The 27,746-nt window shown below is 41.0% G+C and overlaps 1 protein-coding gene across 1 annotated transcript; it reads left to right on the top strand.

Moving 5' to 3' along the window:
- Window positions 1-17: 17 nt before the first annotated feature.
- On the top strand, window positions 18-26,789 carry LOC130242266 (SH2B adapter protein 2). Its single transcript, XM_056474318.1, has 9 exons — window positions 18-142; window positions 11,111-11,993; window positions 17,321-17,422; window positions 20,047-20,138; window positions 20,918-21,018; window positions 21,269-21,409; window positions 23,681-23,886; window positions 24,160-24,331; window positions 26,166-26,789. Exons 2-9 carry the CDS (start codon window positions 11,142-11,144, stop codon window positions 26,435-26,437), a joined length of 1,938 nt encoding a protein of 645 aa, XP_056330293.1. The 5' UTR covers window positions 18-142; window positions 11,111-11,141; the 3' UTR covers window positions 26,438-26,789.
- The last annotated feature ends 957 nt before the right edge of the window (window positions 26,790-27,746 follow it).

Here is a 27,746-nt window from a genome sequence, read left to right as displayed (position 1 = left end):
TCATGTAGCATCAGTCATTCGGTGCTTGCTGTTCGCTTATGGATCATACAGCAATGCGATGCTCTGCACTCCTCCGCAAACCGCCGTCGATACACCGGGAATAACAGCACCGGATTCGGACGCAGTGACGCATTTACCGGAGGTGGGAATCAATGAACGCTTGTGATTGTTGGGGGGCCGCGCGTTCACAGGACGCGTTTAAATACGCGCGCAGGAGAATAACGCGTCCTGAATGAACGGCCTCTCATTCATGATTAGGCTTCTGTCTATTTTTGCCTTGTGTTTATTAATGTTCAACCCGCGTGTGTGTTTGACTGAGGAGTGAATGCTTAAATGGGTCACAGTCGCTGGTCCTGGTCCAGTGCTGGTCATATGCACGATGTTTTGTATTGATATAACGGTGCGTGCGCGTGTGTGTGTTATTGATTCAGGCCTCGTGCATCGGCTTCCTTCAGAGATTGACAGCAGCATTCATGACCAGAAAACCTGAATTCATTAATTAATTGTTAATATTAATATATTAATAATTGTTTGTGTGTTCAAATTAAAAAGAAAATTAAAAATTCTGATTATATTTGTCACACACACAGTAACAGACAGCACGATATGCAGTGAAATGCTTATACAACCGCCCGTGACCTTAACAAAAAAATATCAATAAGAATCTAAATTATGGACTAAAATAAGAAGTAAAAATGCAGTCAATTTTAGAACGTAGAAATATAAGTTATAGCTGTGTGCGCGCGCAGTGTGTGTGTGTGTGTGTGTGTGTGTGTGTGTGTGTGCAGGGGAGGATTTAGTGATTTGGGAGCAGTTCCAGCCAGGGGCCAATAGTCTTACAGTAATATTCATTTATTTATTTATCTATTTACGTATTTATCTGTCTTTTTCTTATATCACTGTACTTATATCACTACATTTTTATCTTAATGCAATCTCTATATGTAGAATGTCTATAAATCTAAAAATAATAAATATTGAATAACATAATGAATAATAAATGAACTATTTAGTTTTAAAAATTTGATTTGACCACTGGACTCATCCATGACTGAGGTTTGGGTACACACATTTTCAAGGACGAAATAATTAGGGTATAATGTTATCTGCTAGACACTCATTCATTCATTCATTCATTCATTCATTCGTTTTCCTTTGGCTTAGTCCCTTTAATCATCACGGGTCGCCACAGCGGAATGAACCGTCAACTTATCCAGCATATGTTTTACACAGCGGATGCCCTTCCAGCTGCAACCCAGTACTCAGAAACACTCATACACACTCACACACACTACAGCCGAATTTAGTTCATCAATTCACCTATAGCACATGTGTTTGGACTGTCGGAGAGCACCCGAAGGAAACCCATGCCAACACGGGGAGAACATGCAAACTCCATACAGAAATGCCAATTGGCCCAGCCGAGGCTCAAACCAGTGACCTTCCTGCTGCGAGGCCACAGTGCTAACCACTGAGCCACCATGCTGCCCTCCTAGACACTCATTATACAAGATATGATTAAAAACAATGTTATATACAATTTATAGAAATTTCTAGGTATTTATTGGCGCTTTATGGCCGCCTACCTTCCTTATTGGTTAAATCCGCACGTGTGTGTATACTGTACATACACACATACAGTCTTTCTGTGGGTTGAGGGACCCGATTATAAGAAAACAGAAACAAATCCTGCTAATCAGACGGTTTCTCTCTCTCTCTCTGCAATACTTAAGGTTGAAAAAATAAGGATGTTATAGATGTAATATGAGAAATATGTATGTTTTGCACCATGTTATCCACATCTTAGATTTTGCAGTTCCATAAAATAGTAACACTTTACAATTAGTTTATATTAGTTAATATATTTACTAACATAAACAATGAACAACACATTTATAACTGTATTTATTCATCATTATTAAAATATACACAGCTGGTCACTGTTAGTACTTTAACTAGCATGAATTAGGATTTTAATAACACATTAGTAAATGTTGAACTATGATTAATTAATAAACGCTGAACATGTATTGTTCATTATTAGCTCATGCTAGTTAATATATTAACACACATTAACTAATGAAACATTTTAAGGTGTGACCCATTAAATATCTTTACACATTAATGTAGTCTTAGTAAAAATAAAATCTGAATGATAAAAAATGAGGTTGTAAATAAATCCATGTATACTGTAACTGTGTAGATGTCCGTTAAATCCAACAAAATCAGTGTACACAGAAATAATGTTAACAAATTAATGTCATATTCATATTCAATGTGTCAACTTTTCCATTAGTAAGCTTTTCATTAACAAGCTTTTCCATTTTTTTCATTCGTAATGGTCTTAAAAATGTCTTAAGTTTTAAATTTAACTTGGGGAAGCCTGCAGTAACCCTGTTAAGTATACTCTCCTTCATAATGTATGGGTTTTAAGTTCACACTATTGATTAGTGTGTTTAAACAGTAATCCATTGCTTCCTGTTTCACTTCACAGTACATTTGTGGTGACAAACTGGCCAGATTCTTACTCCAAAATACAGTAACAATGTGTGGAAAAGTATATTGTTGAGTTGCACAAATCTATAAGAAGATATGTTGAACTTTAACAGGATCTTCAATTTTACACCCTGAGCAAATAATTAGATTAGATTAGATTAGATTCAACTTTATTGTCATTACACATGTACAAGGCAACGAAATGCAGTTTAGGTCTAACCAGCAGTGCAATAGCAGCAAGTGCAGGATACAGGTATAAGTTATAAAGTGCAGTTATAGAAAAACTATGGTGATATTTACAGATGGATGTACTATGAACATTATATACAGGTTGTATTAGCTATGAACAGATTTACAATAAATGAATATATGTACAGGATGCTATTAATAATGAGTGTGCAGATAGATAAACATATTTACAAATGTCCATGTGCAGTGGGTATGTCCAGTTCAGATAAGTGAATCAGTGCAATGAATATGTGCAAACTTTAAATGTGCAAATGTTAAATAGTGCAGTGATTGTGAGGAGTATAAGTTAGAGGAGTGTGGGGGGTGTATTGGGGGGGGTGGGGGGGAGGGGGCAAAAGAGTCAGTGAGGGGCAGAGTTCAAAAGGGAGACAGCTCTGGGGAAAAAGCTGTTCCTCAGTCTGCTGGTTTTTGTCCGGGGGAGCCTGAAGCGCCTGCCGGAAGGCAGGAGAGAAAACAGTCTGTGAGCAGGGTGAGAGGAGTCCTTAAGAATACTGCGTGCTCGGCGCAGACAGTGTTTCTTCTGGATGTCCTCTATGGCTGGCAGTGTCATCCCTGTGATGCGTTGGGCAGTTTTCACCACCCGCTGCAGTGCCTTACGCTCAGCAACAGAGCAGCTTCCATACCAGACTGTGACGCAGTTGGTCAGGATGCTTTCTATTGTGCATCGGTAGAAGTTCACCAAGACGGCTGATGAAAGCTGGTTCTTCTTAAGTTGCCTCAAGAAGAATAGGCGCTGATGAGCCTTCTTGACCAGGCTGGAGGTGTTGGTGGTCCAGGAAAGGTCCTTTGAGATGTGGGTCCCCAGGAACTTGTTTAACTTTATCTAAATAATAAGTTTAAGCCAGCTATACACCATTAAAGGAGACCTATTATACCCGTTTTACAACATGTAAAATGCGTCTCTGATGTCCCCAGAGTGTGTGTGAAGTTTCAGCCCATAATACCTCACAAATAATGTTTTCTAACTCTCTAAAACAGACCCTTTTAGGCTTTGATCCTAATAATGGCGTTTTGGTGACTGTCGCTTTAAATTCAAATGAGACTGTGTTCTCTTTAGAAAAGGGGCGGAGCTACAGATGCCTGTGTGTCAGCATAATCGCAGATTCAAAACAGGACTGACGTTATCTATGTGTGAAAAAAAGAAGTAGCTCAGAAAAATGAAGTCTATGGGATGACATATGGCGCAAAAGCTCTAACAGTGGACGGCTGCTTCTCACTCAGGGCTGTTTATACTAATGAGGGAGCGCTGGTGACTAGTGGGCGGGGCTTTCCCCCTTCTGATGACTTGTAGAAAGGGAGAATGTTAATCAAAGTGTTTCTGCAGACTGTTTTTATCAAGAGTGATCAGGAAAAATAAAATTAATAAATGTTTTCCATTAGAAGCTGCTTATATTCACACACTGCTGACACACAACTGTGTTTAAACCCCTTATAAAAGTGATTTTTGCATAATAGGTCCCCTTTAAGTCAACAAAACCATAAATGTAAATAGTCAGGTTAAAGAAAGTGTGTCTGTATTTTTTATATTTTAAATTTTGAGGTCTATATTTTTTGAAAAATCTCTCGTGACATCAGACAACAAACTCATAGCAGCAAGCTGCTAGTCACCATTCATTCATTTTCTTTTGGCTTAGTCTCTATTTTAGAGGTCACCACAGCGGAATGAACCACCAACTATTCCAGCATATGTTTTACACCGCAGATGCCCTTCCAGCCGCAACCCAGTATTGAGAAACACCCACACACTCTCACATTCACACACGCACACACATACACTAAGGTCAGTTTAGTTTATTCAATTCCCCTATGGTGCATATGTTTGGGTTTGTTGGGGAAACCGGAGCACCCGAAGGAAACCCACGCCAACACGGGGAGAACATGCAAACTCCACACAGAAATGCCAACTGACCCGGCTGGGACTCGAATCAGCGACCTTCTTGCTGTGGGGCAACAGTGCTAACCACTGAGCCACCGTGCCACCCCTTCTAGTCATCATACAATAAAAAAGTAAATACCGTTGTAATATTTAGCATAAATTGTTATCCATGCATAACAGTCCCATTATAGTCGCCACAGAGGAATGAACTGCCAACATATCCAGCATATGTTATACACAGCGGATGCCCTTCCAGCTGCAACCCAGCACTGGGAAACACCCATATACTTTCACATTCACCCACATGCACTACAGCCAATTTAGAAGAGGAAACCCACATGAACACGGGGAGAACATGCAAACTCCACACAGAAACATTAACATACCCAGCCGGGGCTTGAACCAGCGATCTTCTTGCTGTGAGGTGACAGTGCTAACCACTGAGCCACCGTGTCGCATATTTCTGTTTCGTTATTGCATTGTTTTTTTATTCCAATAGAAAAAAATTACACAGAATTTAACAACAGCTCATTAAAATAAGGACAAAATGAAATTTGCAGTGAATGCTAAACTGTATGACTTTTTTTTCGATTATTTTGTTTCGTTTTATGTTTAAATTACTACATAGAAGAACTATTTTGTAATCATTTCTTTAGAATTAATTATTTTATTTAACCAAATTTGTTTCCATGATAAGTTTTTACAATTAAAGGGCACCTATTTTACCCCTTTTATAAGATGTAAGACGCCTTTGGTGTCTGCAGAATGTGTCTGTAAAGTTTCAGCTCAAAATACCCATCAGTTTATTTATTATGTAATGTAGAATCTGTCCAGTTTGGTGTCTGAGTACAGCATAGCTGTTTATGTAGCCTGTGGCTTTAATTCTAAAGGAGCTGCTTCTCCCTGCCCACCGCTCCCACGTGCGTATCTGCTTCTCATCATGCGTTACGTCAGATAAACAGCCGTCAGTGATACAGACAGACTCGGATGAAGCTAAAGTAAAGTCAGTAGTCAAAAATAGCAAGTACGTTTTTTTTTATGTATTGGCAGGGGCGTAGCAACCGGGGGGGGACGGGGGGGATACGTCCCCCTCACTTTTAGAGACATACCATTTAGAAACAGGTGATTAATAATTATATGAACGTATGATCTCATATAGCTGTCCCCCCCCCACTTTTAAAATGTCTGCTACGCCCCTGTGTATTGGTGATTGAGTTTATTCAAGCCCCTCTGAAACGATAAGTCATGCACAAATGCCGTTTGCAGTACACACACACACACACACACACACACACACACACACATACACACATACGTATGAGCATTGACTGCATACCTGCTAACACTCCTGTTATCCTGAGAGTCTTCAGTATTTGAAACCCATCTCCAGCCACCCTCCCATTTTGTTATGTCTTCCAAAAAACTCCCGTAATTTTACCGTGCCCCTGGTTCTTACCTTTTTGGTACAGTCTGTAACACCCCCTGGTCGCCAAATTTGGTGTAGTATCCGATCGCAGTGGCCGCCTGAAACCCGGTTCATAGTACAGTAACTAACACCACAGTACAGGTACTAACCCGGTTGTCAGCTGTGTTACTTATTATTAAGAGACTTTTTGTGTTTCTGTCACCCCAATGTAACAGTGGACACACTATACCTACACACAGTTCTGTCCTAACAGCTTACACAAGTTGATTTTCATCATAGGTGCCCTTTAAGTGGTTTTATTTCATTAGATTTTTCTTGATTTGAATGAAAGAATCCAAAGATAAATATTCCCTATCGCCTTCGTTGCTCATATTTTCCAAGTATTGGAAGTTTTCCCGTATTTATTTATAGAGGGCACCGTATTGTGCTTTATTAATGTGTGATACACTGGTCGCTTGTGTTTGTGTCTAGCGTTGCCTGTGAATGGCTGTTCTTTTCAGACAGATGCTGGTCTGTACGTCCCTGCAGTCATTCTCTGCATTATGATTGGAAAATAAATCTACTGTTTACTGGAAAGAAAGTACTGGTGTGTGCCAGTGTCACAAAAGTGATCAGCGGTGTAAAGATTTTTTATCATATAGTTATAAATGCAGCTTATGGTCTACTGTTCCTTGGTCAACATACAGTGTTGTCAAAAAGTCTGACCCCTTTCTGATTTCTTACTGCTTTTGCATGAACGTTTCTGGTTGTCAAACTATTTTTAACATTAGTCAAAGATAACACAACACATCGTGCTGTTATTATTCTTGTTATTATTATGGGAAAACAAAATCTACATAGCCCTGTGTGAAAAAGTGTTTGCCCCCCCCCCCCTGTTTAAACATACCGTATCTCTGGTTTCTCACACAGTTCAGTTTCTCTAGCCACGCCCAGGCCTGATTACTGCCACACCTGTTTTCAATCAAGAAATCCCTTAAATAGGACCTGCCAGCCTGATCTCACGAGAAAACGTAAGTATTTTACGTTTTGACAGTTTAGTGGCTAATTCGTACGAATTCGTACGAGTTCAGTCGTATGAAATGGTACGATTTTAAAAAGGAGGCATGGCACCTAACCCCGCCCCTAAACCCAACCGTCATTGGAGGATGAGCAAATCGTACTAAATTGTACGAATTAGATCGTACGAATTTGTACGAATTAGCCACTAAAAAAAAAGTTACAAATTGCCGTGAGATTGTGTTGGACCTGCCGGACAAAGCAAAGTAGACCAAAAGATCCTCAAACTCTAGACATCATGCCGAGATCCATAAAAATTATATAAATTAAATAATATATTTAAGATCTACCTGTCTGGAAAAGGTTATAAATGCATTTCTAAAGCTTTGGGACTGCAGCGAACTACACAGAGAGACGTTTTCTACGAAAGTGTGACAAAGATGCAGAAAAATAAGAAATCAGTAAGGGGGCACACACTTTTTCACACCACTGTAGTTAATCTTGAGTAGCTTCACTCTGCGGATATTTTGTGGCTGCTTTTGCTGTTTTCACAACACCGTTTACTCAATGTATGTTGAGTAAATGTTGCCTGTACGTTGTGTGGTAAAGGATGCTGTTTAATGTTTCATGTGTTGTTCGAAAGTCACATTTTTTTTAAACAGTATCAGCATCCGAGAATGAAAAAATTGGGTTTTTGACTTTTGATGAAGAGAGCTGCCGGTCATAAAACTATTCTTTCTCCTGTAAGAATGTTACTTAAGTGCTGTTTAACAGAGCAAGCACATTTTTCTATGTATTTCCTGTTATATATTTTGTTATGGAGAAATTTGATTTCTTTTAGTTTGACAGGATTACTAGTATTTTTATAAGGTCAATATTTATTTGTCCCCTTAAGACCCCCTGATTTGCTAAAGAACAAACAACTGTTGTCTAATGACTTGCCTAATTAACCTAGTTAAGCCTTTAAATTGCTAACCATAACCTAATACTAATTACTAAAATACATCTACTATACATACTTAAACTATACACACAACCTAAGACAGACTATACAAGTTGCTAAATTGTGCATATCAATATTGTGCAAGATATTGAGGTATTTACGGTTAAAGAAAACAAGTAGTGCAACCGGATTTGTGGTACATTCGCAAGTAAACATTGTTTCCCTTGTTAAGTCCTTGTAAAACTGAGTTTTAGAAAAGTGTATAGAGAGAAAAATGTTTCTACAGGTGGTTTGTCAAGCCCACTCACCTGTGTGAGGCACACTCAGAATTGCACAATGTTTGTATTGAGATATGGTGCGATTTTAATAAAATGCAATTGTGCAAACTGGTGCAAGTGTCTGGGAGAGTGTCAGAAATGAAAGACCTGTTTTCTGGAGATGGTTTGTCAAGCCCACTCACCTGTGTGAGGCCACAATGTTTTGAGGTATTCAGAATTGCATAAAGTTATCTCAAATGATTTGAAGCTGTCTTAAAAGTTGCATTTCCAAACATTAGGCATTGGAACGCAATTGTTATTGCATTTGTCGACACAATCTGGGGAGCTAATAATTTATGGGAAAAAGGGGAAAAGACAGGCTTCCCCTTTTTTAGAAATATAAACATTTTTGCAAATAATTTATGTAATATTTCAACTTTCTGTATTAGGGAAATTCTCAACTTTGGATGGAAACATCCTCTCTAAAAAGCTTGGTTGTCGTTACCCAACGTTGAGTCAAATATGGACAAACCCAACATTGGGTATTGTATTGAATGTATTGAGTTACATTTAAATGACACTTTTTAATCCAACAGTTGGGTTTGTTCGTATTTGACCCAGTGTTGGGTTATGATAACCCAGATTTTTTTTAAGTGTCCCTTATGACGTGCCAGATTTGTTGCAATACACCAAACCATTGCTGAGACTAGGGGTGGGCGATATGACCTAAAATTAATATCACGGTATTTTTCATCTTTTGAACGGTGACGGTATAATATCATGGTATTACTTTCAATTGCAAAATAATATACATCTCAAGGAAGAACGGACAAAAGAAAGTCTCACTTCTATCACTCTTTAAAAGTTTTGGTTTGGTTCATTGTAAATGCTCAGTCTCGTTATGAGCTGATCTTCATTTCTCTGTGTTGGTGGAATAAAGCAGGCGAGTCAGCCGCACCAATTTATAAGCAGACAGAGCAGGATTCTCGCGATGACCACCAGCGCAATTCCGCTCTTTGTTATGAGCCGTAGTTTCAGTGTAAACTTAGTAAAGGTGAGTTTCTTTGGCGATGATGTGTACAGTGTTAGATTTTATATTTAGCAGACATTTGCGCTGAACACGCGGTGAATGCAACACATCGAGATTCGGGCACCTTCTCCGAAAACACTCGATTGATCTCAGCTGGCGGATCAACATTTACCTCATGTCATGATCGCTGTCATCTGCGCCATTATTATTATTATAACTTTAGGTGAGGTTTGCAAACCTGTGCACTTTTCACTCTTCAGCCGTTTGCATTTCCTGCAGTAACAAAAGCTCCCTGTTATCTGACAGCGGGAAGCGTTGAGTGACTGACAGCTAATATGAACCAATACAGCAGCAGGGTAGAGCGATTCAGCAAGTTTTTAGAGAAAATCAAATCAGATTGCACTACAACCATTATATTCAGACACACAAATGCTCCCAAATATATTATGAGGGCGCATAGATTACATTTCGGGCGCTCATGCGACCAAAATGGTTGCAATTTCGAGCCCTGTAGTATAAGGACAGGTATTCAGACCACAACTGAACGTTTGAAGAAAATTGAATGCCTATTATTTAGAATGAGCTATTATTGATGTAAATGCAGCCGTTCAAGGCGCATAATTGATTTATTACGGTATTGACGGTATTAGAAAATCCATGTCGTGGCGCAATGTCACACCGGCGTTGACTATGACACCGGTGTACCGCCCACCCCTAGCTGAGACACATTAAATTCTCCATTCCAGTGGTGTAGTCGGGGCTATACGCACATATACTCAGTATGCCTACTTTTTTCCACTAGCTGTTTGGGTATTACGACTTCTGAGGATCAATAATTGCGTATACCCTCGGTATACTCACTTTTTTGCTGATTACTTCCCTAATTTACATGTATTCGCATCCCCTTTAGCTGTATACCAAATGTTTTTTTAACTCTCATCTTAATTTGTTTTTCGAAGTCAACTGAATGATGTCTCGCTGAAACGTTCAGGTAAAATTATAATACAGCATGGCCGGGTTGGGTGGGTAATAGTACACCACCTTTTTTTTTAGGACTACACCACTGCTCCATTCGACTCATGATGCAGTTTCTCCAGAGCATCTGTGAAAATCAACAGCTATTATGAGATTTGGGCTGAAGATTGTTCAGCAATGTTCTGGAAATTGGCCAAAGAAAGTTTTTTATGAGGTAAATTATTATCAAATTTTTAGTTTAAAGCAAATAGTAAATGCTAGTGTTCATAAAGCAATCTTTGTTTGGACTAACTGAATTTAGACATCAAGCAGAACAACACCAGCAGCTTCACTGTCCTGCTACAGTTGTTCTGTTTAGGTCTTTTTAAGCTCTTAAAGGGACAGTTCACCAATATATGAACATTTCCTCGCACTCAAGTGGTTCTAAACTTATGAATTTCTTTCTTCTGTTGAACACAAAACAACATATTCTCTTCATATCTGAAGGCACTTCCAGAGTTTAGGAGCCATATATGAGAAGGCTCAACCTCCTTTAGTGGACCTTGCTACTCTGGGTACCAGCAGAAACCCTGAGTTTTGAGATCTTAAAGAGCGGGTTGGATTGTAGCGAGACAGAAGGTTGGATAGATAAATAGGAACTAGATCACTTTACAGATTCATAGGTAAAAAGCAATATTTTTTAATCAATACAGAACTTAACGGGCAGCCAGTGCAAGGAGGATAACATTGGGGTGATATGGTCATATTTTCGTGACCTGGTAAACACTCTGGCAGCTGAATTTTGCACTAACTGAAGTTCCTTCAACTGACATCTACACACTCTCTGATTAATTCACGGTCTTTCTTTCTGTCTCTCTGTCAGTGGTTTACCTGGGCATTGGCATGGCCCAGTAATGAATGGCGCCGGGGCTCCCAGCAGCCCTGAACACTCGTCCTGCACGCTGCCCGACTGGAAGGAGTTCTGCGAGCTTCACGCCCGAGCCTCCGCGGCCGACTTTGCATACAAGTTTCGCCGATTCATCAACGAGAACCCATGCTACGACTCCCCAGGCGCTGACGTCAGCTTTTCACAACATTTTGCTCAACACTTTTTAACCTGCTTCTCTGCCGCTCTTGACCAGCTTCAAGATCCAGGCTCTCCAGGGCACACATCAGTGCCGAAATACAGCATCGTGCCCTTTGTGGGCATTCAGAGCTGCACGCTTCCTTTCAGCCACGATTTGTACCACCGCCGAAAAGACGTTGGGGCGTCCAGTGAATCTCTGGACAGCATGGACAGCGGAGCCGGTGGACAGGAGCAGCGGACACCAACCCGAAAGATGGCCACCGTCAGCCAATCAAGAAGTTCTGAGGACGTCTCATTGGGACGTAGAAAGACACGCTTCAAAAAGGGATTTTCTCTTCGGAACATGAGTTTGAGTGTAGTGGATGGGGTGAAGGAGATCTGGCACCGCAGGGCGTCTCCAGAACCCGACCCTTCGGGGAGCTCCAGGAGGACCAATGGAGCTGAATCTATGGGGTCCGAACACTGGAGCCAGAAGCTGCGACTGCCCCGGGGCACGCAGGGACACAAAACGGAGCTGCTGGAGATTCAGAGGGAGGGCGCGCTCAGGTATATGGTGGCCGATGACACTAACTGTATGGGGGCGGCACAGTGGCAAAAGTGCAGACTTCTGCTGAGGAAGACCGCGGCGTACATGGAGTCAGGAGAGAAGTTTCAGCTTGAGTTCTACGTGCCTCCAAAGGTAAATGAGCACCACATTAGAGGTAAATCTGTGAGTTGTGGCATATTTTAATGTAAAATTAAAAAGAAAACCCTTTTTTGGTATATCGCCAGCCGTAACTGTTGTTGTAATCCTGTTTGGCTACATTTTTATTTTCACCAAGCCCGTGGACATGCTTTTTTTTCTTTAACAAGCAAAATAATTTGCCAATGGGGTAAGCAAAATAAACTTGTTTTCACTTTGAAGCAGCATTATTATAACAGGTTATGTTATTTGATGAAAGAGTAGAAGGGGAAATGCATTTTTAAAAAATAATTAAGTGCACAGACACATAATTTCTAACAAGCACTGATTTCATGACCACTTTAAAGAGCATGTTAGTGATATGCATCAATAAATGCACATACATATTGCTTATTACACAAACAGGGATGCACAGCAGAACACAAACATATGTAAAATTAAAGGGCACATAGTTTACCCATTTTGTATGATGTAATATTAAGATTATGGTTCTGAGTGTGCCAGTTTAGGTTCAGTTCAAAACACAATTCAGATTGTTTTATTATAATGTGTTGTGTTATTTTGGGGGCGTGTTCACAGCTCGCTGTTTTAGGGGTGTGTTGCTTCACATGAAAATTAGTTTCGACTTCCCGCCCAACTCAACAAGGGGGCGGAGCCTAGAGCTCCCCCGCTCTGTGTTTAGCAAGAGACAGGCAGACAGAGAGAAGCAACATGAGTGAGTGGACCTGCATTCAGCCGTACAGAGCCGCTCAGAGCCGGATGTTATTTAAAATGAAACTATTCAGATTTAGCGTTTTTTTTTTAAAATCATGACGGTAAAACACGAACGCGGTTATGAAGATATTAAAACATGTGTATGTTTGTTGTAAAAATACATAATAATGACAAAAATACTAATTTGTGGATCTCCTGACTTCCGGGTGCAGCTGTCGCTGGTGTATTAGGGGAAATTGTCTTACCCCTTGGTTTCGAGTGTGATCCTGAAAAATCTTTGTTCGAAGGGGTATTCACCTAAATTCAAGCTATAGAGAATTGGGACACCACTACACCTTCGCGAGAATGCGCAAAACGAGGGGTAGAGGGAAGGGCTAAGGCAGGGATCACCAAACTTGCTCCTGGAGGGCCGGTGTCCTGCAGATTTTAGCTCCAACCCTAATGAAACACACCTGAATGAGCTAATCAAGGTCTTACTAGGTATACTTGAAACGCCCAGCCGGGTGTGTTGAGGCAAGTTGGAGCTAATCCCTGCAGGGACACCGGCCCTCCAGGACTGAGATTGGTGACCCCTGGGCTAAGGGGTAGAATTGGGATTGGGCCTTACTCTCTCTCTCTCAAGTGGTTCCAAATAGGGCTGAACAATATATAATTTGAGCATCGATATCACAATGTGTGTATCTGCAATAGTCACATCGCAGGATTAGATTATTTATTAAAAATTAAAAGATATTATTAAAATATTCTTATTTTTTTATTATTTTTACAACGATGACCATGTTATTTTACATTTAATTGTTCAATATCTGAGTGAAATGCCTGAAAAAACAGTGTTTATTCATTCATTTTTGCTAGTAATTCATTGTATTTTATGCAGATGCACTGCGTAGAAAAATACTTGATCATCCCAGTCAATCTAAATCAGGGGTCACCAATCTCAGTCCTGGAAGGTCGGTGTCTCTGCAGGGTTTAGCTCCAACTTGCCTCAACACACCCGGCTGGGCGTTTCAAGTATACCTAGTAAGACCTTGATTAGCTCATTCAGGTGTGTTTGATTAGGGTTGGAGCTAAAATCTGCAGGACACCGGTGATCCCTGATCTAAATGAATGAAATGTTCCCGAACAGAGCTATTCAATTCATCTGGTGAAATTATATTCATATCGCAATAAATATTGTGGCGAAGCAAAATATGCCAATGACAGATCTTTCCAATCTCATGCAGCTTAATTTCAAACCTTTGAGTTTCTTTCTTCTGTTAAACACTCAAGCCGATATTTTAAATAAAGCTGAATACCTGTAACCATTTACTTCCATAGTAGGAAAAACAAATACTATGTAAGGCAATGGTTACAGGTCTCCAGTCTTCTTCAAATGATCTTCTTTTGTGTTCGACAGAAGAAAGAAACTCAAAGGTTTAAATACAAGTGGAAATGATGACAGAAATGTTCATTTTTGAGTGAGCCATGCCTTTAATCGAATGTTTCTCCTGCTTGCTATTACACATGAGACAAATGAACCAGACATATGTTATGTTTTCCTCATTAAAAAGCAGGCCGACCCTGATCCCCTGATCCGGCCTCTTAAAATCCTGTTTCCACATTTCAGCTTTGGTTCAGAAGGAGATTTTTGGGAAGTCGATCTCAGAGATCTCAATTTTAGTCCCTCAAGGCAGTACTAATAACTTCCTCTTCCTGAACAAACTAAAGACGGGGGTAAAAATAGAAAAGGAATGAGTATCTCTGCTAGCGACACGGCAAAAGATCTGCATTTGCGATGAGTCCAGATCCTGTGTTTCTTCATGTATACAGTTCAGAATTAGTCAGAATTATTCTCCCTCCTGTGAATTTTGTTTTCTTTTTTAAATGTATCCCAAATTATGTTGAACAGAGGAAATTTTCACAGTATTCCCTGTAATATTTTTTCTTCTGGAGAAAGTCTTGTCTGTTTTATTTCGGCTAGAATAAAAGCAGTTTTAAATTTTTTACAGCCATTTTAAGGTCAATATTATTAGCCACCTTAAGCTATATTTGTTTTGGATTGTCTCCAGAACAAACCACTGTTATACAATGACTTGCCTAATTACCCTAACTTTACCCTAATTAACCTAGTTAAGCCTTTAAATGTCACTTTAAGCTGAATAGTAGTGTCTTGAAGAATATCTAGTCCAATATTATTTACTGTCATCATGACAAAGATAAAAGAAATCAGTTATTAGAAATGAGTTATTAAAACTATTATGATTAGAAATGTGTTGAAGAAATCTGCCCTCCGTTAAACAGAAAATGGGAAAAAATAATCAGGAGGGTGAATATTTCTACTTCAATTCTAGTTGCAGAGGGAACCTAATAAAATGAATAATGATGACTGTAAGTCAGGCGCTGAACGTGACACGCAGCGAGAGATTAATGTCATAAATCAGTTTGATGATGTCTGTAGTTTCAGGCTGTAGAGATGGTAGAAAACTTCTGTCATCAGTTTCACTGTGATGCTTTCCGAACAACATCCTCTTCCTTTAAAATCACACCAGCTGATGTGCTATTCCCAAATAAAAATGTAACTCATAGCTGAACTACCAACTACGATGCATCTTTTGGGAAACGAACAAACAAAGAGCTGACGAGTGTTTCCCAAAACCATACTTGCTCTGTCGCAGATCCATCATGTGAACCACATTAGTAAAAATGTAAACTTCTGTAAATACACTCTACAACATTAAATTCTAAAACAGTATGGAAAACGCTAATAAAATAAAGAAAGTAGTGACTGCTAAATTTACTTTGACTTGTAATTCATTGCAGACAATACAACAAAGTGAAGCTTATTTCTAAACTAATTTCAAGAGGATCACCTGCGTATGATTGTTCACGGCTGGTCCTGCATCAGCTTACGATTGATTCACCAATCAGATGATTCCTAACTCACTATAAATAGCCAGAATTTCTTATCTCAGTATCTTTGTCTTGAAGAATCCCCCCAAGCTACCCCAAATCCCCCTCCTTTCTAGATGTGCAACACTGCAGGCAAGTGATTAGCACTGTTGCCTCACAGCAAGAAGGACTCTGGTTAAAGTCCCTACTAAACCAGCCGACATTTCTGTGTGTAGTTGATGCTCGTTCAATGCTCGTGTGGGTTTCCCCCAGGGTTCCCTGATTTCCTCCCACAGTCCAAAAAACAGGCAACCTAAGTAAATTGAACCTACCAAATTGACATCATAGTCAAACACATAGCAAGCCGTATATCTCTCTTTAGCCATCCCTATATCTGTCATTAGCCAGAAATAAGTCGGGGAGTTCATCGAGATCTACCTGAGCTCAAACTCCTCTCAAAGTGATTTCTAAATTTACTTTGACTTGTATTTCACTGCAGACAAACAACAAACATTATTTCATGTGTTCCTCATGATTTTTTTTAATAAACATGTATTCCAGTTTTGGTTCTTGCAACACATATAAAAAAAGTTGGAGCATTAAAGCATTTACCACTGTGTAATGTTGCCATTCCTTTTCACAACACTTAAAAGAGGTTTAGGGAGAGACGACACCGAGTGATGAGGTGTTTCAGGTGTAATTTTGTCCCATTTGTCCTGCAAACAAGTCTTAAGGTGGGCAACAGTACGGGGTTTTCTATTGTCGCATTTTGCGTATTTGTTGGCAAACGGGTGATCCTCGGCCCATCTTTGCTCCTAAAGGACTAGACCTTCTTGGGTGTTCCTTTTGTACCAAATCATAATTACAATCACCTGTTGACATCACCTGTTCAAATCACTTCATTATTTCACCAATTTACCTGATTACTATCCCTAAACTGCTCATGTCACAACTGTTTTTTGGGATGTGTTGCGGGTCTGAAGGACAGGATGTGTATTTACAAATGAAGTGAAGTTGACCAGTTAAAACATGAAACATTTTGTGTTCAAATAGTCTGCCTTGATATACAAATCATTTGCGTTTCCCATACTGTGCCAACTTTTTCTGATTTGGGGTTGTAAAAGGAGTGAACTTGACCTGTTGTGACCTGTTCTACCTGTTTGTTTTTAGATTTGTTTTAGATTTTTAGAAGTTTCAGCCCAAAATACCACACAAATAACGTTTTCTAACTCTCTAAACTGACCCTTTTAGGCTTTGTTCATAATTGTGGTGTTTTGGTGACTGTCGCTTTAAATTCAAATGAGATTGTGCTCTTTTCAAAAGAGGGCGGAGCTACCAATGCCTGTGTGTCAGCATAGTGGCAGATTCAAAAAGAAGACTAACATCTTATGCTAATGATTGGGAGACGATCACTAGTGGGCGGGGCTTTCCCCCTCTGATGACACGTACAAAGGGAGAATGTCAATCAAAGTGTTTCTGCAGACTGTTTATATCAAGTCTGATTATCACAAATAAATTTAATACATTTATTACCATTAGAGGCTGGATATATTCACACACTGCTGACACACAACTGTGTTTACACCCCTTATAAAAGTGATTTTTGCATAATAGGCGCCCTTTAAATCGTGTATGGTTGAGTATTTTTACATGAAACATTACACAGCGCTCACTGAGCTGCCTGTCTTACAGTGTGTGTGTTTATTTCAGTTGCATTAATGTTTGTTGATTTGTGTTTGTAGTCTTCAAAACCTAAAGTAAGCGTCCCTCTGTCTGCCATCGTGGAGGTGAGAACCACTATGCCCCTCGAGATGCCCGACAAAGACAACACATTTGTGCTCAAGGTACAGTTTCACAGTCCTTCATTTCATTCATTTTCCTTCTGCTTAGTCTCTTATTTATTAGGGGACACCACAGCTGAATGAACCGCCAACTATTCCAGCATATGTTTTACCCAGCGGATGCCCTTTCCAGCTGCAACCCAGTACTGGGAAACACCCACACACTCTCGCATTCACACACACACACACACACACTCATACACTACGGACAATTTAGTTTATTTAAGTCACTTATAGCGCATGTGTTTGGACTGTGGGGGAAAACGGAGCACCCCGAGGAAACCCACGCCAACATGGGGAGAACATGCAAACTCCACACAGAAATGCTGACCCAGCCTGGGCTCAAACCAGCGACCTTCTTGCTGTGAGGCCACAGTGCTAACCACTGAGCCACCCTGAAGGCAAAATTATCAGCCTTAAAATTATAATTGTTTTTTCAAATATTTCCCCAATAATCTTTCAGAATAATCAGATTTTTTCACAGTATTTCCTCTAATATTTTTTCTTCTGGAGAAAGTCTCATTTGTTTTATTTTGGCTGGAATAAAAAGTTTTAAATTTTTTGTACACCATTCTTAAGGTAAATATCGTAAGCCCCTTTCTGAATTGTTTTTGTGATTGGCTACAGAACAAACCACTGTTGTCCAGTGACTTGCCTAATTATTCTAATTTGCCTAATTAAGCCTTTAAATTGCACTTCAAGCTCAATACTAGTATTGCAAGCTAACTAGTGAAATAACATGCACCATCATCATGGCAAAGATAGAAGAATTACTAATTAAAATGATTATGTTTATTAAAAAAAAATCTCTGTTGCAACACCTCCCTCCTTGATTTGGTATTACTCTGAGAGGGTTCTACAAAAATTTGGCAGACTGAATTAATACTCTCTTGAAACAAATTATAGCAAGTGTAAACTCTTTTATTTTACCCACGTATATGGTTTTCTCATCAGATAAACAACAAAACATTAATCACAAACAAAACTAAACAAGGCATCCCAAAGTCAGAAACTAAATAGTCTTTCTGAATAAAACGTCAGTGACCACTTATCATTAAGAGCTCTCGAGAGCGATGCAATAATTCCTTCCGATGTCCTGTCACACCTTAGAAAAGAGACTGTTGTTGTGAGTAGGAAAGCAGTCAAGTTGCCCTCTGTTGAGTGAGATTATGTTGCTCCCCGATAAGTTGGTTAAACTTAGCATCTCCCGGTGAGAACAGCCAGCCAACAGACGCACAAGGATAGCAACATATAAACAGTCCTTTCTAAAACAACCCTACTGAAAAAAACAAGCCTAGGCTGGTTGGCTGGTTTTAGCTGGTTGACCAGGGTGGTTTTAGAGGGGTTTTGGCCACTTCCAGGCTACTTTCCAGCCATTTCCAGCCTGGTATTAGCTGGTCAGGCTGGAAAATGACCAGCTAAAACCAGCTTGACCAGCCTGGTTTAAGCTGGACATAACTGGTTTTGGCTGGGCTCCCAGCCTGGCTTGGCTGGTCAAGCTGGTTTTAACTGGTCATCTCCCAACCTGACCAGCTAAGACCAGGCTGGAAAGGGCTGGAAACCAGCCTGGAAGTGGCCAAAACCCCTCTAAAACCAGCTTGGTCAACCAGCTAAAACCAGCCAACCAGCCTAGGCTGGTTTAAGCTGTTTTTTTTTAGTAGGGAAGCAAACAAAAATGACATATATAACTGCTTACACACAACACATCAAATAAAGACACATATACTCACAGTTGAGCGATAACTTCAACAGTTCACAAACATTGAGCTGAATGTGAAGGCCACATTAGCGAAAGTGATAGATGTGGTGTCCACTCTACCAAACACTCCTTCTTACTCTATGCTAAGTGGCTCCAGGGGCGTAGCGGACATTTTAAAAGTGGTTAATCACCTGTTTCTAAATGGTCTCCCAGGTAGCAAAGAATTCTGGCCCAGATTTGGCATAAATCTGGCACAGCAGGCATTCATCCGGCAGTGGCATACAGCATGTGGGCCAAACATGGGCCTGGTTTGGCAGAGATGGCACCGTCTTTAAGGCGGCACACAATACTTGGGCCAGATGTAAAATGTAGTATTTGGCCCAGATGTTAATAATTGATATATGGCCCATAGCACGCCTAAAGTGCAATGATTCATGGGTTTATCAATTTCATTGCAGTCGTGACACGCCAACATATCTGGCCCAGTTCAGGCTCAGTTATGGGTTATTAACTTGGCTAAGACTTGGCCCAGATTTGGTCCATGTTTGGCTCTTGTCTGGAAGCACAGACTTGGTCCAGTCATGTACCGTAATTCACTGCGACATGTGGGCCAAGCAAAAGCTGATTGTGTGGGCCAGAGCTGGGCCAGAGATATTTTGCTATGTGGGCTGTCTCTAAAAGGGAGGGGGATGTGCCCCCCCCCTGCATCCCCCCTGGTTGCTACGCCCCTGAGTGGCTCTTTATAAGGGTGCAAATCAACCTAGCGCCCCCCCCCCCCCCCCCCCCCCCCCCCCCCGAACATACCAAACAATACACAATGCTAAATATAAAAAATAAATAAATGAGAAAATAATAATAGTAATAGTAAAATTGCTTTGACTTGTGGTTTCAACCATTTTGATTTGTGGTTTTGTGTCTTTTATTGCAGGTAGAAAATGGCGCTGAATACATCCTGGAGACCATCGACTCTCTGCAGAAGAACTCCTGGGTTGCGGATATCCAGGACTGCATAGACCCCGGGTAAACACCTTCACTTATTGCTGAATTAAATGTCTTTCTTTTTTGGTCTTTTATTTATTTATTTGTTTATTTTTTAATGAAATTGTCATGAACAGTATGTAAAGATTAAATACTTCCACAGTATATCGAAATCACAAGCTAAATCAATACGTATGCTACCAGCCACAAGCATTTAAAGGGACGGTTCACCCAAAACTGAACATTCTGTCATCATTTACTCATCCTCCTCTTGTTGAGTTTAACTGCTCTCTAACTGCTGCATTATATAACACAATCAGCTTTTGCTTGGCCCACATGCCGCAGTGAATTACGGTACATGACTGGACCAAGTCTGTGCTTCCAGACAAGAGCCAAACATGGACCAAATCTGGGCCAAGTCTTAGCCAAGTTAATAACCCATAACTGAGCCTGAACTGGGCCAGATATGTTGGTGTGTCACGACTGCAATGAAATTGATAAACCCATGAATCATTGCACTTTAGGCGTGCTATGGGCCATATATCAATTATTAACATCTGGGCCAAATACTACATTTTACATCTGGCCCAAGTATTGTGTGCCGCCTCAAAGACGGTGCCACCTCTGCCAAACCAGGCCCATGTTTGGCCCACATGCTGTATGCCACTGCCGGATGAATGCCTGCTGTGCCAGATTTATGCCAAATCTGGGCCAGAATTCTTTGCTACCTGGGTATGCTTCATGCTAACTTCTTTTTCATCCTTCGTTTGGGTCGAGTGCAATGTGTTGTATGTCAATCTCTTATACTCTTGTGTTTTCAGAGACAGCGGAGACGATATCGAGCTGGCCTCCTGTGCTCACAGTCAGCCGCCCAAAGACTTCTCGCTGGTGTCCTCCTGTAGCTGCGAGCTGCTGTGTGACGGTACGACAGGAACAAAACATCTGCATAACACACTGTCTTTCCACTGCACACGACATTCGGACACGACTGTCACAGTGCGCCCTCTTGTGGCAGTCGCACATCATTTTCAGTTTTATCGCGCACGGAGAGAAGCTGATTCTCGTGGTGTCCGAAATAAAGCAGCGCAAAAGCAAGAGCCTTTATTCTCAGGATGATATCGGATCCTGAGTTAACCTGTGATTTCCACTCCTGTTCTGCGTGTGTTATTCAGGCTCACACCGAGGTTCTGCTGCTGGTGATCAGTCATCTGCTGCACGCTGCCAGGAGCCGCCGGTGACCCAGCATCCCTCACACGTCCCGCTGGAGCGATTCCTGCAGTCTCCAGAGGCCCAGAACACTAACACAGCATCAGGTACACACTGCAGAGATGCTGGAGCTGCTCTCAGATCAGCCACTCGATTCCTCTTTCTCTAAAACACATTCGAGACTGTTTTTCAAGATGGCAGAAAGCTTTTTATGAAATGAACTCACTCAAGGAGATATTCAGTGGTGATGGCCGATCGCGAACGAATCGTTCTTTTGAACTTCTAAGTGAATCGGTCGAATCAGTTCATCAAATCAAACTGAATCATTCAAAGCGGTTCACGTCTCCAGCACTAATCCACAAATGACTTACTTTTCTGATACCCCCTCTGACTTAAAATAAAACGATTTCCCAAGTTATTCAGTTACAAGAACAGTTCACTGAGAGGATGAGAGGATCTGGCGAAATGTCCGTCGATTTCATAACAGAAAGTCCTAATGGAATTTAAGTGAATCATGATTCATTTGTGTTGCAAAACTTCATAGTAAGAAACTTTTCAGATCATAGTGATGTTTTCATTCATTCATTCATTCTCCTTCGGCTGTCTCAGAGGTCAACACAGCAGAATTAACCGCCAACTATTCCAGCATGTGTTTTACACAGCGGATGCTCTTCCAGCTGCTCATTCACACACACACATTCATATACTACGGACAATTTCATTCATTTATTAATTTTCTTTTCAGCTTAGTCCCTTAATTAATCTGGGGTCACCACAGCAGAATGAACCGCCAACTTATCCAGCACATGTTTTATGCAGCGGATGTCCAGCTGCAAACCATCTTTGGGAAACATCCATACACACTTATTCACACTCATACACTACGAACAATTCAGCCTACCCAATTCACCTGTACCGCATGTCTTTGGACTGTGGGAGAAACCGGAGTACACGGAGGAAACGCAGAGGCTCGAACCAGCGACCTTCTTGCTGTGAGGCAACAGCACTACCTACTGCGCCACTGTGTCGCCTTACAGACAATTTAGTTCATCCAATTCCCCTATAGCGCATGTGTTTGGACTGTGGGGGAAACCGGAGCACCCGGAGGAAACCCACGCCAACACGGGGAGAACATGCAAACTCCACACAGAAATGCCAACCCACCCAGCCGGGACTCGAACCAGTGACCTTCTTGCCATGAGGCAACAGTGCTAACCACTGAGCCACCGTGCCACCTGGTGATGTTTTAACTGACTGGAATTATGATTGTTGACTATATATATTTGATATGTAACATGGGAGGATTGTCATTACATCATTGGGGACGGATGACAATAGTACATTGTAGTGTAAAAGAAATGGTGAACCTGTTCATTGAAACAAACTGTCCGAAAGATCCGGTTCACAGAAAAGATCCGAACTTCCTATCTAATATTCAGCAAAAGTGTAAACAGGAAACATTTTTTAGAATGTTTATCGTATATTAACGTTTAAAACATATCTAATTAATTGGCACTGGTTAGCACTGTGGCCTCACAGCAAGAAGGCCACTGGTTCGAGTCCTGGCTGAGCCAGTCGGCATTTCTGTGTGGAGTTTGCATGTTCTCCCCGTGTTGGTGTGGGTGTATACTTATTAATGACATGATTTTTGCCATGAAAATAGCCTTTGTTTCTGACGTGGCATTAAATAAAAACACATCATCATCATCATCATCATCTGTCAGATCACACTCCACTTCCAATGATACACCGATGTCCACAGTTGATAGTGTTATTCACAAGCCCCTCTAATAGTCAACACTAAAGTGGCATTTTGCTCACACTGAAAAGACTGAAGCTGTGTTTATGATTTCAGTCACACTTTACAATCAGGTTTTATTAGTTAATGGATTCACTAATATAGACCCTTTTCACATTTCTGCGTTTCTCAGTAGTGGTCATAGTTGGTAAACTCAGAGCGCAGTGAATGGGAGACAACAACAAATCATTTCTTCACAATCCTATTTGCTGAAACAATACAAGTTAAACTCGATAATGGTGTTATTAAGACTTTCAGAACAAGCAAAACAATAGTGTGAGACTGATAACGGCAGCCAGAGAAGAGAATATCATCATATTTACTGTCCCGCCCCCATAGACGCTGCATTACAATTACCTCGCACAATTGGTAATACATTTTTTGTCATTTGACGCAAAGATGATAAAATATTTACATAAATACATATAAATGTTCATCCATTTAAAAAAAAATCTAAATATTAAAAACTTATAAATAAATATAAACACTTTAGGATGCTGATGACCTGTAATAACAGGCTTGTGAAAGGGTCCATTAGATTGGGGTTCTTATTCTGCGGAAACATGCTGATTTCTCACAGGAAGTCCAGGTGAAACGCCAAGGGAAGGGGAAGGAGATGCTAGTTTGGCGGGTTACCCATGGTTCCACGGGACGCTGTCACGGGTCCGGGCAGCTCAACTGGTTCTGGCCGGTGGTGCTCGTAGTCACGGTCTGTTTGTGATCCGCCAGAGTGAGACCCGTCCTGGAGAATACGTCCTTACCTTTAACTTCCAGGGCAAAGCAAAGGTGAGTTGCGTCCTGCAGCCATAGAAACTGCATTACAAATGCCTCACACAAGCGGTAATTTGTTTATTGTAATTTGATGCAAAGATGATATAATACACACGTAAATGCATATAAATGTACATATGTTTTGTTTAAATCAAATTATTAAAAACTTTCAAGGGTTTAAGATGCTGACGACCATCTTGTCAACAGGGTCCATATTGTGCATGTTCATTATCAAGATACATTGAATATGGGCGTATGTCTAAATCTGTCTGTTCTTGCTTTCGGCAGCATCTGCGGCTGTCTGTTAATGACAGTGGACAGTGTCACGTTCATCACCTGTGGTTCCAGACGGTCGCCGATATGTTACGGCATTTCCACACGCACCCGATCCCGCTGGAGTCTGGGGGATCCACAGACATCACTCTACGATCATACGTTCAAGTCCAGCGTTCGCCAACAGGTATCCTGATCAGAAACGCACTGGGCCGTGTCATACACCCAGCACAATACAGCGCCAGGCACATAGGATGTGATTTGTTGCTATTTTCATATGAGCGCAGGTTTCATTTTCATGTTTTGCGGCACGTTGTTTAAATAGCAAATCCATTTGCGCCCCTCTGTGGACTCATGGGTGTGCTGGTCTAGAAAGGAGGTGTGTTAAGGCGCATTGTTGCTGTTTTGAGGAACTGAAATAGACTGCGCCATTGACCAACTAAGCTGCTCTTAAGTCAATGGTGCAGAGTCTTTGTAATTTAAAGAGCGCGTTAGTTATGCACCTATGCGAGTCCAAAACACATACACATTGCTTAATACACACATGATGTACAGCAATACACAAATATCTTTAAAGATGAAAACAATTAAAGGGTTAAAATTGTTTATTTACTCCTGACAATTTGCATTTGTATAATGTTATTGTTAGTAGTAGTATTTATTAGTATTTATTATATGCATATTTATATTTGCTTTAATTAAAACAAGGTTAGATTTGTCTATCTGTCGGGATATAGAGATGTCTGCATCACCATATGGGGCATAAGAACAGGACGTGTGTTTGGATATAACTTCACACTTCATTATTATTGTTCATTTATTCCTTTGCTGGAAGCTAGAACTGAATTTAGAAATAGTTTTGAAAAAATCTTTGCGCTTAACAAATGAAATGAAATATGTGGGCTAATGGATGTGTTCAGTGGAGTGAGTTTCCACTGTTTCCTTACTCCACCAAAGTAAAGGAGTAAAGTGAAGAGTTAAAGTAAAGTAACGAGAAAGTAAAGAGGCTGAATGGAGGAGGCTCGTTCTTTATCCTCGCGCTGCAGATGCTCTGTTTAACTGTTTTCTTGCTAGTGAAGCATTCAGTTTTTCACCCTGATGATGACTTGTGCATACACAAGTTGCCAGATTGATGACACAAATAGAAGTGAGCATGCCTAATGATTAAGCCTCTCAGGGAATTATATATATATAAATATACAGTGCATTCGGAAAGTATTGATAGTGCTTTACTTTTCCCACATTTGTTTATGTTACCGTTCAAAATGGATTAAGTTCATTTATTTCCTCAACATTCTACACACAATCCCCCATAATGACAATGTGAAAAAAGAGTTTTTAAAATTGTTGCAAATTTATTCAAAATAAAAAACCTGAAAAATCACATGTACATCAGTATTCACAGCCTTTGCTCAATACTTTGTTGATGCACCTTTGGCAGCGATTACAGCCTCAAGTCTTTTTGAATATGATGCCACAAGCTTGGCACACCTGTCTTTGGGAATTTTTGCCCATTCCTCTTAGCAGAACCTCTCAAGCTCTATCAGGTTGGATGGGAAGCGACGGTGTACAGCCATTTTCAGATCTCTCCAGAGATGTTCAATAGGATTTAGGTCTGGGCTCTGACTGGGCCACTCAAGGACATTCACCGAGTTGTTGTGAAGCTACTCCATTGATATTTTGGCGCTGTGCTTTGGGTCATTGTCCTGCTGGAAGATGAACCGTATCTCCAGTCTGAGGTCATGAGCACTCTGAAGCAGGTTTTGATTCAGGATGTCTCTGTACATTGCTGCATTCATCTTTCCCTCTATCCTGACTAGTCTTCCAGCTCCTGCTGCTAAAAAGCATCCCCACAGCATGATGCAGGGATGGTATTAGCCTGGTGATGAGGGCTGCCTGGTTTTCTCCAAACGTAACGTCCTAAGAGTTCAATTTTAGTTTCATCAGACCAGAGAATTGTGTTTCTTATTGTCTGAGAGTCCTTTCCTCAGCTGATGTGTGTGTTGTTTGTGAATGCACAGATGCGGTGGCTCCTCATGTCCCGGTGGCACCGCGGGACCTTTCAACATGTCGCTCAGAGTCAGCCCATCCACCGTCTGGAGCTGCAGAAACACCACTGTCGTCCAGCTCGTCCTCATCTCCGATGGCTCAGCCCAGCACAGGCCTCCACAGCCGCAGCAACAGCGCAGAGAGACTCCTCGAACCCGCAGCCGCCGCCACTGCAGACGACTACCACGACACAGATGGCACGCGGCGGACTAGAGCTGTGGAGAACCAGTACTCCTTCTACTGATGCTGTGACTGATCCGTTTACACCTGCTGCTGCTTTGATTGGCTAGTGGATTCATGTGCAGTAAAACTCCTACAATAGACCAGTGGTTCTCAATTTCAGTCCTCGTGATCCCTTGTCCTGCACATTTTTGTATGGTTGCATCTGAAATCGTTTACTACTCGAGTAGGTACTACATTTACTACATGACCCTTAGAAAAGGTTGCGCTATGTAGCGTGAATGTGAGTATGATTGGAATTGGGATGTACAGGGTGGACCATTTATATGGATACACCTTAATAAAATGGGAATGGTTGGTGATATTAACGTCCTGTTTGTGGCACATTAGTATATGTGAGGGGCAAACTTTTCAGGATGGGTGGTGGCCATTTTGAAGTCGGCCATCTTGGATCCAACTTTTTTTTTTCAAAAGAAAGACGGTCATGTGACCCATCAAACTTATTAGGAATTTCACAAGAAAAACAAAGGTGTGCTTGGTTTTATTGTAACTTTATTCTTTCATGAGTTATTTACAAGTTTCTGACCACTTATAAAATGGATTGTCAATGCAACCCTCTTCTCCCACTCTTCACACACTGATAGCAACACCGCAGGAGAAATGCCAGCACAGGCTTCCAGTATCTGTAGTTTCAGGTGCTGCACATCTTGTATCTTCACACCATAGACAATTGCCTTCAGATGACCCCAAAGATAAAAGTCTTAGGGGGTCAGATAGGGAGACCTTGGGGGCCATTCAACTGGCCTACGACGACCAATCCACTTTTCAGGAAACAATGTTTGTACCTTATACCCATAATGTGGTGGTGCACCATCTTGCTGGAAAAACTAGCTAGCTTCAGTGCATAAAGAGGGAAACGCATCATCATGTAGCAATTTCAAATACCGAGTGGTCTTGAGGTTTCCATTGATGAAGAATGGCCCCACTATCTTTGTACCCCATATACCACACCATACCATCACTTTTTTTTGTTCCAACAGTCTTGGAGGGATCTATCCAATGTGGGTTAGTGTCAGACCAATAGCGGTGGTTTTGTTTGTTAACGTCACCATTCACATAAAAGTTTGCCTCATCTCTGAACAAAATCTTCTGCAAATTCTCTCCGTTGATCTGGGTCATCCTCGTTAAGATGCTGCAGTAGCTGAAGTTTGTAAGGGTGCCATTTGTGAGTAGCTAATATCCGCCGAAGAGATGTTCGACTAATGCCACTCTCCAGTGACATGCAGCTGTGCTACGCTGTGGGCTCTTGCTGAATGAGGCTTGGACAGCCACTGATAATTCTTAATTAGCGACAGTTTTCATGCGTCCACATT

The sequence above is a fragment of the Danio aesculapii genome, chromosome 15 (assembly GCF_903798145.1).
Source record: "Danio aesculapii chromosome 15, fDanAes4.1, whole genome shotgun sequence".
Classification (NCBI taxonomy): Eukaryota; Metazoa; Chordata; class Actinopteri; order Cypriniformes; family Danionidae; genus Danio; species Danio aesculapii.
Note: the sequence above shows the minus strand (reverse complement) of the source record. Positions and strands in the feature narration are given on the sequence as shown.